The following is a 16,532-nucleotide window of genomic DNA, read 5'->3' as shown; positions in this document are numbered from 1 at the left end:
AGGGATCTTTACTCTTAATTCCTGCAGTCCTAGTACCGTCCCCGATAGCCTCCAGTCTTGCTTTTTTTTTTTTTTTTTTTTCTTCTTTCCTTCATGTGGACAGAAAACACTTTATTACAAACAGAAATCATATAAAATACACATCCTCCCATTTTAAAAAAAATGGAGCAGCTTGGTGCAAACACAAACAAGATAAAACAGAATAGTCAACACCCCCCTCCCCCAGAGAACTCACACGAGTGGCTTTGAAGCCAGTGAAATGTCAGAATCGGAGAACCGCACTTTAGAAGTAGCAACAACAAATCACTCTTGTTGTGTAGGCAGAGGCAGCCATGCAGGAACGCTCCCAAATCTGAACACAGGGAGGGGAGGGAAGGGGAGGACAATGTTTTTTGTGGTTAAACTAAGTTGACAGGCATAAGAGGAGCTACTGCAGCATGAAACATCACCGAGCCAGAGGGTAAACAAAAAGATTAGGAGGAAACACAGGCGCAGGCTGTTTGAATACATTTGCATTACCTGTAAAGTAAAGTGTAAAGTGTGCGTGTTAGTCCCCATAGGGAAATAGTTCCTCTGCATCTAACCCATTCACCCAGTGAAGCAGTGGGCAGCCACCAATGCAGTGCCCGGGGAGCAGTGTGTAGGGACGGTACCTTGCTCAGGGGTACCTCTATAGCCGTTCAGTGGAGTCGAACCCCCGACCTTCCGATCATGGGGCCACCACCACTCTACCTGCTGAGCTATCCCAAATTTACTGCAACTCTGACCCTCAGCTCACGCTGCTTCTCACTTTTTAGCGCCAAACCAACAGGATGTTTTGGGGGACTAAGTGCTGGTGTTTCATGCCATAAATTAAAAACCAATTTATGCAGTAGGGTAAACCTCGATGAGGTGTTTCGTACTGCCAAAGCCAGAGGTTTTTAATCTGGAACAGCAGCCGACAGGTCGGGGATGTTTGTGTTTGGCCAAGCAGAAGTTTTGTTTTCTTCCTTGAAATAACTTCAAACTTCCTAAACCTGTTAGTTCTACATCAGCAGCTCACAGAGGGATCAGAGCATGGATCTTCTCCAGATCAAACTGTTTACGGTGTCATAGCTTAAGCGGGATCACGGGCCAGTACTTAGGCTGCTTCAGGTCACAGTTTCTTTCAAAATTGAGTTGCATCGCCACCTCCAAGGCCATGATCTTGGCCGCATCCCCGCCGTACAGCTTCTTCATCTCGGCCGTGCGTCTTTCGCCGAGTCTCTCCAAGGGAGGGGCGACACTGCTCCGCAACAAGAAGCTGTGTAGGTCCTGATCGGCCGGCATGTAGCTGCCCTGCTGCTCCGCCTCCATCTGCTGCTGCTTCTTGAGCTCCTCCCTGTGTCGCTCAGTCTGGGCGAAGTACTGCCGGAGCTCCTTGCTGATCTCCATGTTGCTCACATCGCACTCAATCTCGCTTTCCGAGCTACTTTCCTCTGCATAGTCCTCCTTGTCTTCCCTGTTGCTCTCTGCAGAGCTCCAGTCAGCATAGCGAGGCCGGTCACAGGGCCCCTCCTCCTGGTAGCAGCAGGGGCCGTAGGCAGCCTGCAAGGCCTTTCTGTAGGCGCGCCTGTGCCTCTGATGCCACGCCATGGCCTGCCAATAGTGCTGCCAGTATCGGCTGTACACGGGGCTGGAAAACCAGGACATCACAGTGCTTTCTTCGTAGTATCGGGACTAAGAGAAAATGTGGTCCGATCAGCTCAAAGCCTCGCTTATATTTCCGCAGAGCGCGGGCGGATTCGTCACGCACCAATCGCAGAGAGGCTTGCGGCAGCGCGCAAATTCAATGCACTTTTCTCCAATGAGCGGCACACACCGAGGCGGGGCGATGCTCCACGTGGAGCCCGTCACCAATCACGAGCCGGAGCGGCACCGCGTCACAGCCAGTCACACACTTTAAGAGCAGCGAGTCTCCTCTGTTCGCTACATTTTCTGCTCTTATCACAGCGAAAGGAACGTGAGGAAGAATGGCACGAACCAAGCAGACTGCTCGCAAGTCTACTGGCGGTAAAGCCCCCAGGAAACAGCTGGCTACCAAGGCCGCCCGTAAGAGCGCCCCGGCCACCGGAGGCGTCAAGAAGCCCCACCGTTATAGGCCTGGTACCGTGGCTCTGCGAGAGATCCGCCGTTACCAGAAATCCACCGAGCTGCTGATCCGCAAGCTCCCCTTCCAGCGCCTGGTGCGCGAGATCGCTCAGGACTTCAAGACCGACCTGCGCTTCCAGAGACATCCAGCTGGCTCGCCGCATCCGCGGAGAGGGAGCTTAAGCTGCACGCTCTCCTACCAACAACGGCTCTTTTCAGAGCCACCTCACTCACACCAAGAGCTCGCTCCTTTATTCTTATTCTTAGTATAGTTTTTAAATCTTATGCTCACACTTCAATCTTCATGCTGTTTCTATTCCTGAAATTACAGTTGCCATCAACATGGAATTCACTGACTTCAGTTACGAAATTTATATTTATTAAAGTATTTTTCAAAGAAACCTGTTAGTCACTTAAACTCAAGTTCACTCATAAAATGTGTCCTTCATAATAACGTTACAGGCTATGCTAGGCTTTGGCCCACATCAGTCTGAAACTGTATGTAACCATAAATAACGTGTTTTGGAAACTAACTGCACAACAGGCAGCACTATTAGTTCTCTCAGTCTCCCACAGTAGCATTTCCAATTTTGATTGAAACTGTCAGAGAAAACGGCAGCCTCGAGCAGGCCAGGATATTAGTTTACAGAGGCTGTTAAAAGTATGTGTCTAACGTTAAAATGTTGGTGACACAATAATTTCATCCTAATGGTACTGACATATTCATAGGGTTCATTTTTGAGACAAAATATCATGAGGTAGTCATGATTTTGCAAATATTCCACCTTGGAGTGCACTTTGCACAAATTGTTTTAATAATGGTGTAGTGGTGGAGTAATGGAGATACAAGAATCACAGGTGAAGTTGGATGATGACTTGGTGGTTCATGACTGTATTTGAAGCACATGTGTGACTGTATGTATGTGGAATGGCTCACTGTTATTCCAACACGTTCTCACTCCCAACTCGTCAAACGTGTGACGCATGGTCAGGCTCCCTCTGCTGCACTTATGGACGCGCAGGGTACCCCCCTCGCGTCGGGAATTGACGTGAAGGGTCCTCCGATTGAAGAGATTGCCGCGGAAGAGCCTGTTGTCCGTATATTTATATATTTCCGAAATCACATTGTAGTGACGTATACTGAACACAATAAATTATATAATGTAAACAACTACCTGAGAAACAGGTAGAACGATACCTTTGTATGGTTTATTGCATTTACGGAGGGAGTGATGTATGCTGGGTAATGGCACAGCTAGCGACTGGGTGACTTTATTCACCCGCTTCGGCTGTTATCAGTCCATACAATGGACGTTATTAGCACAAATCAGTCCCATAGATATCGGCCATCTCCTGCTAGATTGTTCAGAAGGTTGTTCTCATCCATCCAGATGGAGGATCACTAACAGGAGCGTGGAAGACTCCAGAATCCACTCTGGCTGGAATCCGGTGGATATGCAGTGTGTACAGGTAAGACCATTTAAACGGACAGCATTTATAGAATGACTATTAAAAGTCAGCGAGTGTCAGTAATGTTAATGTGGTTATGTTAGTAATACACCGAGTGCTAATATAACAGCTTTAAGATGCATTTGTAGATATTATTACGCGTTTTACCGTCTTTATGGTGCTAGCTTAAAGTTACGGTGTAAACGTTAGCCTATATTGGAGTAAAGCTGTTACTGGTTAAACGATGTTAGCACAGAAATATTAGCTTCTGTCATGACTGATGAAGTTACTAGTTAATAAAGTTTCCAGTAAAGTGTTTAATCGCAGCCACAGATTGACAGCAAATATCTCGATTAGCTTCAGTGCATCTATAATAAATATGTGCAAGTTTCAGTGCTTCGTTTAAACTGTATGATACTTATACTGACCCAGGGTCAGTGTAAAATACAATCCTAGCTGTGTGAACAAAGCCTGGCTCCTTTAATCCTGCATGACAAACCTCAGGATGCAGGTTATTATTACTCTTTCCTGCTGGCACACCTGTCACACCTGAGAGTCAGTTAGAAACTTACAGTGACGTGGACATCATGCAAAGACTGCCAGACTCTGTAATACTGCAAATGATCAGTGACTCAGGTTAACACTAAACTTTAAACAGTACCTCTGTGTCTTTGTGTGCTGCATATGCTTAGTTGTGACACTGTTAATGTTCAGTGAATGTTTCTAAAACTAGATGAACTTACTTCAGCGTCAGCAGTTTGAGAAAACAACTCCCTTTACAGGTGCTGATAAGGCCAAGGGCACAAAACAGCATAACCATTGATGCGTTAGGTTTCATAGCGAGACACGTGAAGTGTGGTAGGATCAGTTTGTAACTTCCTCCCTCTTCCTTGGAAAACATAAAGGAGCAGGAGCACGACCTCTGTGGCAGCGCTGACATGACTGAACTGTGATGTTTGATGTGTGTTGGTGCAGTAATAAAAAGCTTGATCACAGTCTGTGTTGCAGACTTTATTTAAAAAAATTCCATGACCCCCCCCCCCCCCCCCCACCCTCCCACTGTGAAGTGAACATGAATTGAATATTCAGAAGACATTTGTTTAAATAGTTCTGCAAATCTGAGCTGTTGGTCTGTCCTTGGATTGTGTGGTAATAATATTAGAGCCTGCAATCTTTCTTACTGAATCTCTACTATGAGTCATGTTACCTGAGATTAATTCTATGTTTATCTGTCAGCCTGGACGAATGTGCTGTGTGAAGGAAATTAAATTAAATCAGATCTGAACTGCGTACATTTAAGGAACCTGTTCATATTTAATATGAACCAGTGATTTTTTGATTGCTGATTCCAAGAGAGTCTTTGTGGAAATCCTGTTTGGCTTTTTGTTATTTTAATTCTCTTCTCTGTTTTCCAGAACAGTTCTCCACTGTCGCTGTCCACATGGGTCAGTGGCGCCAAGAAGCACTGTGCTAATGTGGGACTCTGACCAGCAACATCCAGACCCAGACAGCGTTTTCTATCTCCCAGCTGGAGGTTTTGTTTGTCTGTGACTGGAGAGTCAGATTTTTGTTGAGCTTCACACTTGCAGAGGTAAGTCAGTTTGCAGAGATCCCTCCCACCCTGGCTTTTATGTGCTTGATTTCTTATCTGAAACAGTAATATTTCAGTGACTGCTGCTTGTACCACAGGTTAATACACGCTACTGATCCCTGATGGGAGAATCATCAATTTTGGCAACAAAGAAGCCTGGTGGATGTTTGTTTACAGTCTGATGATGGGACATCATGCTCTGCATCTTCAAAGTTTGTCTCTTGATTATTATTCATACCCAGTAATGTGAAGTATGCTCATATCTACTATAACTGAACCAACCTGGTGCTCTTCATTTATGGAGGCTGTTGAGTCTGAATGTTGGATATTGTGTATCTCGTGTTCTCTGGGCTTTGTTGTCCTCAGTCTTTTTGCAGGACCAGAAAACAAAACCAGGAGGCGCGTAAATGTTTCTTCTCCATGATGTTTCTTCAAATGTTTCTTCTGGATGATGATAAGACTGTGACACAGGATGCCACCTTTGGTCTTGTGACGAAGCAAAGCTCAGGAAGAAGTGGGATTAAATGGTACCCACATGTGTGCTGCTGAGAAGGATGTACAGGGGCACCTGCAGCCAAATCCAAGCCTCAGGTTAGTTGTAGTTGCAGAACGCTATAGACTGAGACATCTAAGGCATCAAATGTTTGATTAAACGGATGAAAAAGAGAAGTTTCTTCCCTATAATTATCACTTCTTAAAATCTGTAGCAACTTCAAGTCTGTCAGCGTGCTGAGCATGCTCAGAATGTGACAATATATTTTTGTTCAATATTTAATTTCTTTCAGTTGCAATTGTTAAATGAAAAAAAAAATAAAAATATATTCTTATAATTTAGCAAACTAATTTATCAAAAAAATATACATATATCTGTATTAGTTTTAATAAATTAATTTGACACTTGTATGGAAAATACCATATTGTATTCATACAGAATCAGTTTGGTATCATTGTTTGTCTGCTCACTGATTGTTGAAACTAAGAGCTGCTTTGATCTGTTTGATCTAAAGTATCCAAAGTTGAGCTCTGATGTTTCTTCACCCCTGTGTGTGATATGTGATTCCTACATGCTGGCAGAGCAGAGCAGCAGTTTGTGCTCACAGATGGTGACAGTGTGGAGAGACGGTGGTGTTTCCTCAGAAGAACCAGCAGAGTCACAAAGGACACCAGTCCATCTCACCACCGTGACTCGCTGACTGATGCTCGTCTGCACTGCACAGAGGAAATCAGCTGACCGAGGTTTGTCCAGTGACGTGTTCTGAATGTATATTTGTTTTATGCTTACAGATGTGTTTTTCTTGACAGAGGCTCTGCAGAGGTTAGACAAAGCAGAGAGAACATGCGCTTTACATTTTACTGTGATTTATTGAGATATTTGTTGCCTGATGTTCAGCAGGAATGGAGAAATAGAATCAAAGGGAGATGTTTTTGATGTTTTTGTAATGATGTAAGTAAATCTTCAATATTATTTATTTGCTTGGTTATATTAGGAGTGTTTCTGAGTGAGGGGGGAGGAGTCATCATCCAGGTAAAGTGACGTAGATCAGTGGATACACTTGTCTCCCCTTTAAAGGAGACGATCCAAGTCATCCTTAAATGTTAGTGCTTTCAAATACACAAACATTTTTAAAGGACAGAAATGAACATCCAACTTTGACTGTAACACAAAATAAATCTTTGCATATGTGTTTTCAAACTCTCAGATGGGCAGCATATCAGTCTTGGACTGTCTAACCTGCCGGAGCAGCACTGAATGACCACCGCACATGAGCATGTTCCTGCAACATTCAGCATCTGATCCTTCATCTGTGTGCTTCTGCTTTTGGTAAGTAGAGTTACCCAACTCCAGTAACTCTAAACACATGCCATCCATTTCTAACGGCCTGGTTACTTCCTGTCAGTTACTTTAGAAACCATGTGGTCACCTGACCTAACACTGTTTCTTCTTCTTCCCCTTAATGTTCAAGTGTCACATGTCAAACAGCTGGAGAGGAAACTACACCAGTGTACTGGGATGTTTCAGCAACACGTGCCAGATGCTGTTCCTTCATGGTGACATCACCAGAGACAGCCCCGCCCACCTCAGGACCTCGCCATTGATCATGATGATTATAATGATGACAGCGAGCAGAACTAAGACTGTAAAAATCCACGACCAGAATCTTTCTTTCTAATTATTCATGAATACTGAGAGCCTCTTTCTGTGTTTTGTCTGTTTTGGGGTTGTTTTTTTTACCTCATTTGTTACTAACAAAGTTCACAAACTCACACAGTTTACATTCTGTATGTTTCCATCTTTACCAGCCACACTCTAACTGCATTTAAGAAAATAATCCTTAGAAATCGGCGTTTTTCTCTTTTGTAATTGATGATAATTCAGTGAATATACTGCACTGCTTCCTTCTATTGCGTCACACATTGCTTTAAGTTTTTCAGTGTCCAGTTATTTTTTACTGCTGTTTGAATTCTCTGTATGTTTGACCCTGTAGACCATAGGTGTCAAACTCTGGCCCGCGGGCCAAATTTGGCCCGCAGCCTAATTACATTTTGCCCGCGAAGCCATACCAAATTACTATCAGAGCTGCCCTACTGGTATTATACTAATATAGCTAATATATATATATTGTTTAGTATTCGGCTTTGCTTGTTCCATATTCAGTTTTTCAGCAAAACTTGTTTGAGTCCATAACAAAAGATTCATTCTTATATCTGGAGGAAGATTTTTTTTCAATAAATATTAACGTTAGCCCGCGACTTTGTTCCAGTTTTGAATTTTGGCCCACTGTGTATTTGAGTTTGACACCCCTGCTGTAGACTGTTTGATGGACTGCTTGTCTTCCTGTTTGTAACCGCCGCCTGTTTTTTAATAAAGATTTGGATTTCTGACTTCAACACAGCCTCTGCGTGTCCTCCCTTTGTGTCCTCTTCCTCTGTGAATGTGTTGCATGTGTCACAGATTCATTTTATTAACAGCTTTCCCACAGTGAGTTGCATCAGCATTCATTCACAGCACATTTCAGAAGGATTCAGATTAATACAGTGATCTTACAGTCAGAATGATCCTGACAGAGTGCCACTGTAAATGATCTTTCATCAGGTAAATTTTAAAGTTCAGTATTTCAAAGCAGGAGTTATGAAGACTCATGCTGGCATTAGGACTAATAATATGTACTTACAAAGTCAAAGTTTTTTAATTATGCTAGAATATTGGAAGATAATCAACTTTTAGTGTTTTCCGCATATTAATTATTCTGAAATAGAGACGTGACCCTAACTGTACAGAAGCACTAAACAACTGACAATAACAGACATCATTGGCCTGAGCTGTCATGCACAGTGAGTCTGATCCTTTGCTGTGAGAGTCTGACAAGCATGTTTCTGGTCAGTTTGGAAGAAATAATATCAGTAGGATTGTACTGTACAGCATCTCATTGATATGTGAGGAATGCTAATGTAACACGATAACAGACTTACATCATTAAAACATAAAGGGCAGGAGATATTTAGATATTTTTATATTTATATTACATTTTATAGCTGACGGATATTACTAAATAGATAGAATTTACTAAATAGCTGGATGAACATGAAAAATATGTCTATAATAACAAATGACCATGAGAGCCAGTAGAATTAATTCAACTGGACACTCAAAAGACGTCCTTAAATGCTCTTTAAGTGGCAGAACAGATGAACAAACAGTTAATTGCTTACTTGAGATGAAATCTAATCAGCTACTTTGAAAACAGCTTCTAACTGGTTCCTCCTTTAACAGGATGACTGCTCAGGGGTAAGGACATCATGCAGTCCAGCAACCTTTATGGTTCTGCTTTGATTCACCAGGAACTATTAGGGAAACCTTCCAGCGCCTCCTGTGAAAGACACAGGCATAAACACACAAACATTTATTAACATGTTCCACAGTCTTCCAGTTTGATTTTCTCATCCTGTGGACAACAACGTACATGGATGCAGGTTTATTGTTAACTTTTGTAAGGTTTATTTAGTGAACATATCCAGCTGCAGCTCCACTGTGATCCTGAACTGGATAAGCACTTAAGAAAATGTGTCAATAAATGGACAAACATCAACTTACTATATTTATCCAAACAGACGGGACCAATAATGCTTCACTGAGTCAGTGACTTTAATGTCTCTTCTATGTAAGAATGTCTCGTGCTGATATACCTGCAAACTTGACAACAAAGGTTTTTCAGACTACATGTAGCTGTCCTCTATGTCAGCTAACACATTTACATTTATGTCACACTTATTTCTGCTTTCCCATTTTATAATTATTACTTACATTTTGATTAGATACCTTGAGTTTGTAAATGATCAGATTACATAATTGGAATACAATGTATTCAATTCAGGGCTGCGGGAGGATGAAGCCTATCCCAGCTGATACAGGACAAAGACAGGCTGCCAGTTTATTGCAGGGCTAACACTTAAATGTTTGATATTTCTTATAATAATCATAATTATGACTATTATTTAAAGGTTTCTTTATAAATACATTTTGATTTTTTATAACCTCTAAAATATAAACCTGAGCCGTTTCAGATTCTGACCTCTGACCTCACTGCAGCTCCCTCTTGGAAGTACGTCTGCTTCTTGTCTTCCCCCAGTGTTGACCGCCTGCCCTTGATATCACGTACTGTACCTGAGGAACAAAAAAGGACAAACACTTGCCTTCATTTAAGAAGTACATTCATACAGAGGTAATCTATGGAAACACACTAGTTCAACCTTTGGGAGGAATCAGTTCCTGTGAAACATTTCTGTAAATGAACATCATGTGGAGAATGAATGAAATGAGTTCTTCAGGTGACTCAGCAGTCCCACACTGACAAATGAAATCTAGTTAAACTATTAAGCATATTTGCTCTTCTGAAATCTGTGTTAAACAACAACAAACATAAGTTAGTAACAAAAATACAGCTGAGTAGATATTACAAACCACCAGCAGCCATAATGCTGAATTTTAATCTTCAAATGTTTCTGAGCCGTCTTCAACCTGCTTTTAACACATTAAAGTCCCACAGTCAATGCAGCCTGACTCAATCCTAAATGTTCAGCACACACAAAGACACAGAGGTACTGTTTAAAGTTTAGTGTTAACCTGAGTCACTGATCATTTGCAGTGTTACAGAGTCTGGCAGTCTTTGCATGATGTCCACGTCACTGTAAGTTTCTAACTGACTCTCAGGTGTGACAGGTGTGCCAGCAGGAAAGAGTAATAATAACCTGCATCCTGAGGTTTGTCATGCAGGATTAAAGGAGCCAGGCTTTGTTCACACAGCTAGGATTGTATTTTACACTGACCCTGGGTCAGTATAAGTATCATACAGTTTAAACGAAGCACTGAAACTTGCACATATTTATTATAGATGCACTGAAGCTAATCGAGATATTTGCTGTCAATCTGTGGCTGCGATTAAACACTTTACTGGAAACTTTATTAACTAGTAACTTCATCAGTCATGACAGAAGCTAATATTTCTGTGCTAACATCGTTTAACCAGTAACAGCTTTACTCCAATATAGGCTAACGTTTACACCGTAACTTTAAGCTAGCACCATAAAGACGGTAAAACGCGTAATAATATCTACAAATGCATCTTAAAGCTGTTATATTAGCACTCGGTGTATTACTAACATAACCACATTAACATTACTGACACTCGCTGACTTTTAATAGTCATTCTATAAATGCTGTCCGTTTAAATGGTCTTACCTGTACACACTGCATATCCACCGGATTCCAGCCAGAGTGGATTCTGGAGTCTTCCACGCTCCTGTTAGTGATCCTCCATCTGGATGGATGAGAACAACCTTCTGAACAATCTAGCAGGAGATGGCCGATATCTATGGGACTGATTTGTGCTAATAACGTCCATTGTATGGACTGATAACAGCCGAAGCGGGTGAATAAAGTCACCCAGTCGCTAGCTGTGCCATTACCCAGCATACATCACTCCCTCCATAAATGCAATAAACCATACAAAGGTATCGTTCTACCTGTTTCTCAGGTAGTTGTTTACATTATATAATTTATTGTGTTCAGTATACGTCACTACAATGTGATTTCGGAAATATATAAATATACGGACAACAGGCTCTTCCGCGGCAATCTCTTCAATCGGAGGACCCTTCACGTCAATTCCCGACGCGAGGGGGGTACCCTGCGCGTCCATAAGTGCAGCAGAGGGAGCCTGACCATGCGTCACACGTTTGACGAGTTGGGAGTGAGAACGTGTTGGTTATTCATCAGGTGACAGAGGCAGCTCTGCCATGTTGTAGCTCGGACAGAGGTGAAGAGGCGAGGTCACAGGTGACTGACTGATGATTTGGTGCTATAGATTAACTAGTATTTATTATCATGACAATTGTTAGGCTGCTGATGTAAATTGTTTCATTAGTGTATATTTGACAAAGAATCTGAATTGACATGTCTCACTTTTTATATGGCACGAATCCAAGTGTTATTTTATCAGGTAGCAATATGTCCTAGTGCAGTCAGAGGGGAAGAGCCAGGGCCAAAGGTGAGGCACATCAAGCACACAATAATTTTAATCTGAGGATAAAACGCATGTACTGAGGCTGAAAGAAGCTTCAGTGCTCTCACAAGACTAAAAAGATGGCTAAGGTCAACAATGACTCAAATGAGATTAAACAATCCTGATGTATGCCATGTCCACCAGGAGAGACTGGACAGTATAGATGTAAAACAAATATGCCAGCAGTATATCTCAGTTAATGAGAGGAGCAGGCATGTGTTTGGCTCCTTCACATGCACATTGAGTTGTTGTGTGGGACACCAGTAGTCCATGTCTTTTGCTGTAACAGTAGTTCATGTTGAGAATAAAACATCCCAGCTCACTGATTTGATTGGGGCAATATTGTGCCTAAAATGTTGCATCGTTTTGCCGAGAGATCTTTTGTGGTAATCGTAGCTAAGGGGTTTTATGGACAAAAACCACCAGGTTATTCAGTGTTCCCTTAGTGCTAATGTGTTAGAGATGTTGGTGCACTATAACTGAACTAATGTTGTTAAGTCCTTAAAGTCATATTCTTTTATTGTCATGACTGTATTTGAAGCTATTTTTATGTTTGTATGATACCTGATTGATATGGAATATGGCTGAAGTAAACTAAAGCCTAAAATACTTAGTCAGTCATTTGTTTAATAGTAATTTAACATTATATAATTCACATATAAAACTATGAACTATAATTTTAAATGATTTAAAAGCATGAAGAATAGCATATGTAGGCAAGTATATTTCTTCTTTTTTTTTTCTTTTTTCTCAAGAAGCGACAAAAAGGAAAAAAGGAACAGGGCAGGGTTCAGTGGTTGAATCATCCGTCCCCACCAATGCCAAAACCAAATCTACGCCCTTGCTATGTGTTGTAACCAATGACTATGATGTAACTGTACAAAGTGTGTCAGTCTTGTCAGCCCACTAGCCCAGACACCGACCAAACCCCTGCCCCACATGGCGAACAGAGAACGGGGGGGTGTGAAGACCCCACGCCTCACTCCTCCCGCTCACTTATTGTTACTGCTAATGCAAATTAGTGCAAATCGAGTAATGCAAACCACTATTTATTTAGTTGTGTAGATGTTTTCGTATTCCAGCCGATTCTGCTTCAGAAATTATTTAGTGCGTTTGAAGTCTAATATTGATTTAATTCGGCGGAATGTTGTCGATGTGTTTCTGTTTTTATGCAGCAGCCCGGACCAAAAACTAAAAAATGTGAACAAACATGTCGGACCTATTTCTGATCTGAAGATGAGTGCGGGGAAAATAAGGAGATCACATAACACTGAATGATGCAACAAACCTCTGCACAAATGTACTTACTATCATGTCTTTCTTTCCGCAGAACCAACGCGGTATCAAATACAAAAACAAAACTTTGATCTCTCTCCCAAAGGTTTTAACCGGATATCTGCGGTACAATCCACATTCCTGCTTCTCCAGAGCTCAGACTGCACGTCAAGTTGCACATGGCTCCAAACGCGGAAGAAACCAAAAGAACAAAAATACGCGGGTTATGGATGAGAATAGAATGACGCAAAGGACACCGCTTCCTCGTTTCTCTATTGTCAAGTCATCTTTATAGCACAGTTAAAAGACATCAAGTGTCGTTCAAAGTGCTGGACAGAGGGATAATATAATAAAAACAATATAGATAAGATGAAAACATTGTAGAAAAATTGTAAGACATCCACATGCAAATATGCACTGTTATCTTTTGCAAGTAAAGCAACCGTCTCATGAAAACTTTTCGTCGTTGTTTCCTTAAAAAATGTTTATATTTGTGACAAAAGTGTGCAAAATGCCCAACACACACAATCAAACACGATCTGTACAGCGTGATGAACGTCATCTGTTTTAAATATATTAACTGAACAATCTGCAACAGAGTTTGACAATATTTTAAATAATTCTTTATTTTTTGAAAAGTGTTTTATGTGCTACATTTACAGCTCACCTTTATGATGCACCGCAACAGAACAAACTAATGAACACATTATTCAAATCAACTTGTTCTCCTGGTCCATTTTAGATCAAATCTAAAAGTTAAAATTTTATTCAATTTGTATTTGTCACATAGACAATCATACATAGTACGATATGCAGTGAAATGCTTATGCCAGACCATACAAAAACGAAACGAGACTAGCAATAAATAATATACAATACAATAATACTAATACTACTACTAATAATAATAATCTTGGTTTGTCTTAGAAACCTGTAAGTTGTTTGAGGAGTCACATGAGTAGCCTATATTTCTGTCATAGGTTTCACGTTTAATAATGCTGCTTTGTTGCTTTTCACGGTTTCTGTTTGGAGACAGAACAAACAAACCGATAAAGCTGTATTTTACGTTTCCTGTTTTACCACCATGCGAAGGGACTTTACCTCGTTAGTGCTGCTGTGTGTGTGTGTGCGTGGGTCGCAGGGGAGGGGCACTATGTGTTGTAACCAGTGACTATGATGTAACTGTACAAAGTGTGTCAGTCAGCCCACTAGCCCAGACACCGACCAAACGGCTAGCCCCTGCCCCAGATGGCGAACAGAGAACGGGGGTGTGTGAAGACCCCACGCCTCACTCCTCCCGCTCACTTATTGTGTTGATCCATGCACTGATCAGTGGTCTTTGATCAGTGGGTTTTGGTCAGTGGTGTTGATCAATGGTCATGAGAATTTGCATAATTATGATTAAGGAACTGACCTCCCAGCCCATTGTTCCTTCAGTGGGCTGGTTTCAGTCATTATGCAAATGTACTGTTTATAAGATTGGAAACCTGCAGTTAGCTGAGACTGATAAAGTCACTTGGATGAGTGACGAAACGTTTCTCCCACAAAACGCTACGTCCAGATGAACAGAATCAACTTTTGGAGATTTACTTTCCTGGATGATTGAGAATGCATCAAGACGATGCATGCTATTCTAACGTACATTTAAAACATGGGAGGGGCATGGTGCCATGCCTGAGGCTCAAACACAGGTGAATAAATTTGTTTATTATTTATTCAAATTCAGTTAATTCCGTTTTTTTAAGACTCGGGTTTACTGTATATTGTCAGGATTATCTATGTACAGCTGACCAGAATCCATCAGATTCTGCAAACACAAATATGGTGTTGTGGCGATCGGGAGCTTAAAGCTTTACAGTCACAGGGGAAACCCGACTACGCCAACCTGGGAGTTTCACACAGACAGTATCTATAGATACTATGTACTATGCAAATGAACTATATAACTATAGTTAGTGCCTTCCTGTTCATTTACATAGTTTCTAAGGTTTGTAACACTTGAGCCAGAGCCGTGATTGGGAGTAAAATAACGAATTTATTGACAGCTATTTAAAACAGACATCAGAAGATGCAATCATGTATTTGCACGTGTACTGTTAACTGATTCAGAGCCTGGATTACCAGTGGGCGAATGCATAAATAATCACGAACCACGGAATATCCCACCACCAGGGCACCCAGTCACCTCTACTTTAGGCCTTCAGAGTAAAAACACAACTTATTAATAGACCCGAAACGGGAAATCAAATACTCCTCTGTGGTTAATCCGACTCCACAAATATACCAGTAGTACGAACAGCCTTAATCAACCAAAAATAAATATGAATAAATAAATAAATGAATCAAAATAGCAGCTACTATTTATAGTCGGACCATACAATTTGATTGGCCACAACCGATGATTAGCAATGCAATGTTAAAATAAAATATTATTTCTGCTTCACGGATTTCACCCAGCTCAAAAGTCACATTTACACAGCACACAGCAGAGTCAAGTACACTTGATGTGTGGACTTTATAACAGTTTTTAAATTGTGTTGATAGGCATGTGAAACCAGAGTTATGATAAAAAAATATATATATGTAGCCGTCGCATTGGAATGCAATTATTATGTGATTGCAATGTTCAAAATTTGGTGTTTAATCTGGATTCATGTTGTGTTGTTGCCACCTACTGGTGGGCCTGAGTGTGGCGCTTTGTGGTGCGCATGCTTTGGGGTGAGGCTCAATTAAGCGCACGTGTCACCAGAGACTGAAGGCTCGAGCCAGAAAGAGAATGCTGGCCTGTGTAAAGGGTGGAAATATAGAAGATATGGACTACAATTGCTCATAAATGTTCAGTAGAAAGGCGCACACGGTATGTTGGTGCATTTACTTCGTGTGTATGTTTTATTTGAGTTGTAATTTTTGTTCTGCTGATGTAATATCCGTGTTTTTCATTGATCATTTCACCATAGTTTTTCACGGTGTTTGCTGGTGAAAAGAAGATTAAAATACTGGCTGAACATCAGTTGGAGCATGGCCCTTTATTCTACTTCGAACATGAAAAACCTTCAGGAGCAGTTATAATATATATATATGCAATGTTTGTTTCTTTGTTTTCCTGAATACTGCCATTGATTGTATTTATATTTACTGCAGGAAGAAACGGTAAAAACTGCGTTTTATAAGGAAAGCTCTCTCTCCGCCTGCAAAACCAAAACCAAAAATAACCCCACCCTTTCTTATTGTTGGAAAAATGTACTATGTCGACCAATCAAAAAAATGATATGGCAACATGGCATTTAGTTGTTTAGGAAGGGGAGGTTTTAGAAGTGACAGCGGTGTTTTGAGATATGAGAGATTTGCGACGTTTGTTTGGAGTCTAAAGTTAGTGTGTTGTTTTGGAGTGGCACAAATAATTTGTGTGGCATCAAATTTGATGCAGAACACCGGATTGTTCTGTAAATAGTTTGAAATGTTTATTTAAAAAATGCCTTGGCTGCATTTTTTGATAAACAGCTGCAAAAAACGTTGTTGTTTGCAAAACTCAATAACTTTTTTGAAGA

General features: G+C 41.1%; 2 protein-coding genes and 1 long non-coding RNA gene across 12 annotated transcripts; 2 read left to right on the top strand and 1 right to left on the bottom strand.

The window, feature by feature from the left end:
• Positions 1 to 8: 8 nt before the first annotated feature.
• LOC101479724 (gem-associated protein 8-like) lies at positions 9 to 13,160 on the bottom strand. 6 transcript variants are annotated; one of them, XR_013096045.1, is made up of 5 exons: positions 13,018 to 13,160; positions 10,887 to 10,965; positions 9,721 to 9,812; positions 8,861 to 9,018; positions 235 to 352 (listed from the first exon to the last, which is right to left on the bottom strand). XR_013096045.1 is itself a non-coding variant. In XM_076880923.1 (3 exons), the coding sequence occupies exons 1-2, from the start codon at positions 1,669 to 1,671 to the stop codon at positions 284 to 286; spliced, it is 570 nt and encodes a 189-aa protein (XP_076737038.1). In that variant the 5' UTR covers positions 1,672 to 1,681; the 3' UTR covers positions 9 to 89; positions 236 to 283. The 6 variants fall into 6 exon arrangements, 2 of the variants coding, with proteins under 2 accessions (XP_076737038.1, XP_076737032.1); XR_013096043.1 differs by lacking the exon at positions 13,018 to 13,160 and having other exon boundaries at positions 10,887 to 11,413; XR_013096046.1 differs by lacking the exon at positions 13,018 to 13,160 and having other exon boundaries at positions 9,728 to 9,812; positions 10,887 to 11,413.
• On the top strand, positions 1,992 to 2,381 carry LOC106676772 (uncharacterized). Its single transcript, XM_024800487.2, has one exon. The coding sequence runs from the start codon at positions 1,992 to 1,994 to the stop codon at positions 2,379 to 2,381; it is 390 nt and encodes a 129-aa protein (XP_024656255.2).
• LOC112431763 (uncharacterized) lies at positions 3,060 to 8,036 on the top strand. Of its 5 annotated transcripts, none has more exons than XR_013096037.1 (7): positions 3,060 to 3,203; positions 3,501 to 3,579; positions 4,974 to 5,149; positions 5,248 to 5,740; positions 6,224 to 6,744; positions 6,850 to 6,971; positions 7,114 to 8,036. It is a non-coding gene; the product is annotated as an uncharacterized LOC112431763 (long non-coding RNA). The 5 variants fall into 5 exon arrangements; XR_013096031.1 differs by lacking the exon at positions 3,060 to 3,203 and having other exon boundaries at positions 3,292 to 3,579; positions 6,224 to 6,385; positions 6,637 to 6,744; XR_013096038.1 differs by lacking the exon at positions 3,060 to 3,203 and having other exon boundaries at positions 3,262 to 3,579; positions 4,979 to 5,149.
• Positions 13,161 to 16,532: the final 3,372 nt, after the last annotated feature.

Source organism: Maylandia zebra, linkage group LG3 (assembly GCF_041146795.1).
Source record: "Maylandia zebra isolate NMK-2024a linkage group LG3, Mzebra_GT3a, whole genome shotgun sequence".
NCBI classification, from domain to species: Eukaryota; Metazoa; Chordata; class Actinopteri; order Cichliformes; family Cichlidae; genus Maylandia; species Maylandia zebra.
The sequence above is the reverse complement of the archived record's forward strand: the minus strand, read 5'-3'. Positions and strand labels throughout refer to the sequence as shown.